Source organism: Orycteropus afer, unplaced genomic scaffold, assembly GCF_000298275.1.
Source record: "Orycteropus afer afer isolate SDZICR_OR568_19922 unplaced genomic scaffold, OryAfe1.0 scaffold01055, whole genome shotgun sequence".
NCBI classification, from domain to species: domain Eukaryota; kingdom Metazoa; phylum Chordata; class Mammalia; order Tubulidentata; family Orycteropodidae; genus Orycteropus; species Orycteropus afer.
The window spans coordinates 278992-280347 of record NW_006922642.1 but is presented as its reverse complement, the minus strand read 5'-3'; the positions used below and the strand labels follow the sequence as shown (position 1 = coordinate 280347).

The following is a 1356-nucleotide window of genomic DNA, read 5'->3' as shown; positions in this document are numbered from 1 at the left end:
AAAAGGTAACGGACTTTACTATCCAAAGAAGATACAGGGATGGCAAATAAGCAAAGGAAAAAATGTTCAGTATCACTAGCCATTAGGAAAATGAAAATTAAAACCATCATAATATATCATTGCATACCTAGTAGACTGTCAAAAATTAATAATACTGATAATACCAAGTACTGAATAGGATATGAAAAACCTGAAGTCTCATACATTGCTGGTAGGAATGGAGTTGCTCTGAAAAACAGTTTGACGGTTTCTTAAAATTTTAAATTACACATTTAAATTTAAAATACACATACCATATGACTCAGTAATTCCATTTTTGTGTGTTTTTCCCAAGTGAATTGTAAATATTTTCACATAAAAACCTGTACATGAATATCTATAGCAGCTTTATTCATAAAAACCCCAAGCTGGAAACAACCCAAATGTCCTGGAACAGATGAATGGATAAACAGACTGTAGTACATACATGCAATACAGTATTACTCAGCAATAAAAAGGAACAAATCATTGTAATACAAAATAACTTGGAAGAATCTCATAGATACTGTGTTGAGTGAAAGAAGCCAGTATCAAAAGGTAAGGGCTATATGATTTCACTTTTATGACAGTCTTGAAAAGTAAAACTACAATAGAGAACACATCAGAGTGGGAGGAGTGTGTGATTTTAAAGTGACAGCATGAGAAACTTTGGCGGGGGGAATGATGGGAATTGTTGTGTATACTGATTGTGGTGGTGGTTACACAAATGTATGTTATGAGGAACTATTCACCAAAAGACTATTAACTTTAATTTTTGAAAATTTTAAAAGAATTATTTCTTTTCAGCTTCTGTTTGTTGTTGTTTTATCTTACCTATATGGCTTTAAAAAATTTATTATGTAATGTTTGGCAGGGTAGACAAAGGAAACTCTCTACCCATCTTAAACCCTCTCCTAAAGCAAACTGCCTTGCCCACAGCATTTCTGAAGGGTACCAGACATGTTTTTACAATGAAATCCTGTGCCTATGGACATGGTTGATTAGAATGAGGCAGATACCTGGAGAACAACTAATTCATAGGCTAGGCAATGGCCTCTGATCCATTTCTTGGCATGAAAAAGATGAGAAGGGACAGTAAAATTTTCTATCGCTGAAATTTCGCTAAGGGCAGTTAAGCAGGAATTTGAAAGGTTGGGATCATAACAAGCCAAATCCGTCTCAGTGTTGACCTTATGGGGTATTAGTAACTACACACAAACAGAGGAAATAATTTGAGAGCAAAACAGAATAAAGTATGGCTATTAATAGCCCAGGAGCTCTGGTAGTGTAGTGCCTAAGGCATTTGACGGCTAACCAGAAGGCTGGAGGTTCAAACGC

The 1356-nt window shown here is 35.3% G+C and overlaps 1 protein-coding gene across 1 annotated transcript in view; it reads right to left on the bottom strand.

Moving 5' to 3' along the window:
• The window catches only part of WNK3 (WNK lysine deficient protein kinase 3), a 266882-nt gene that overhangs the window by 36032 nt on the left and 229494 nt on the right, over nt 1–1356 (bottom strand). Inside the window, exon 21 of the mRNA XM_042783403.1 lies at nt 128–228. Within this exon, the coding sequence (XP_042639337.1) occupies nt 128–228 (101 nt within the window). The remainder of the gene's footprint in view (nt 1–127; nt 229–1356) is intronic.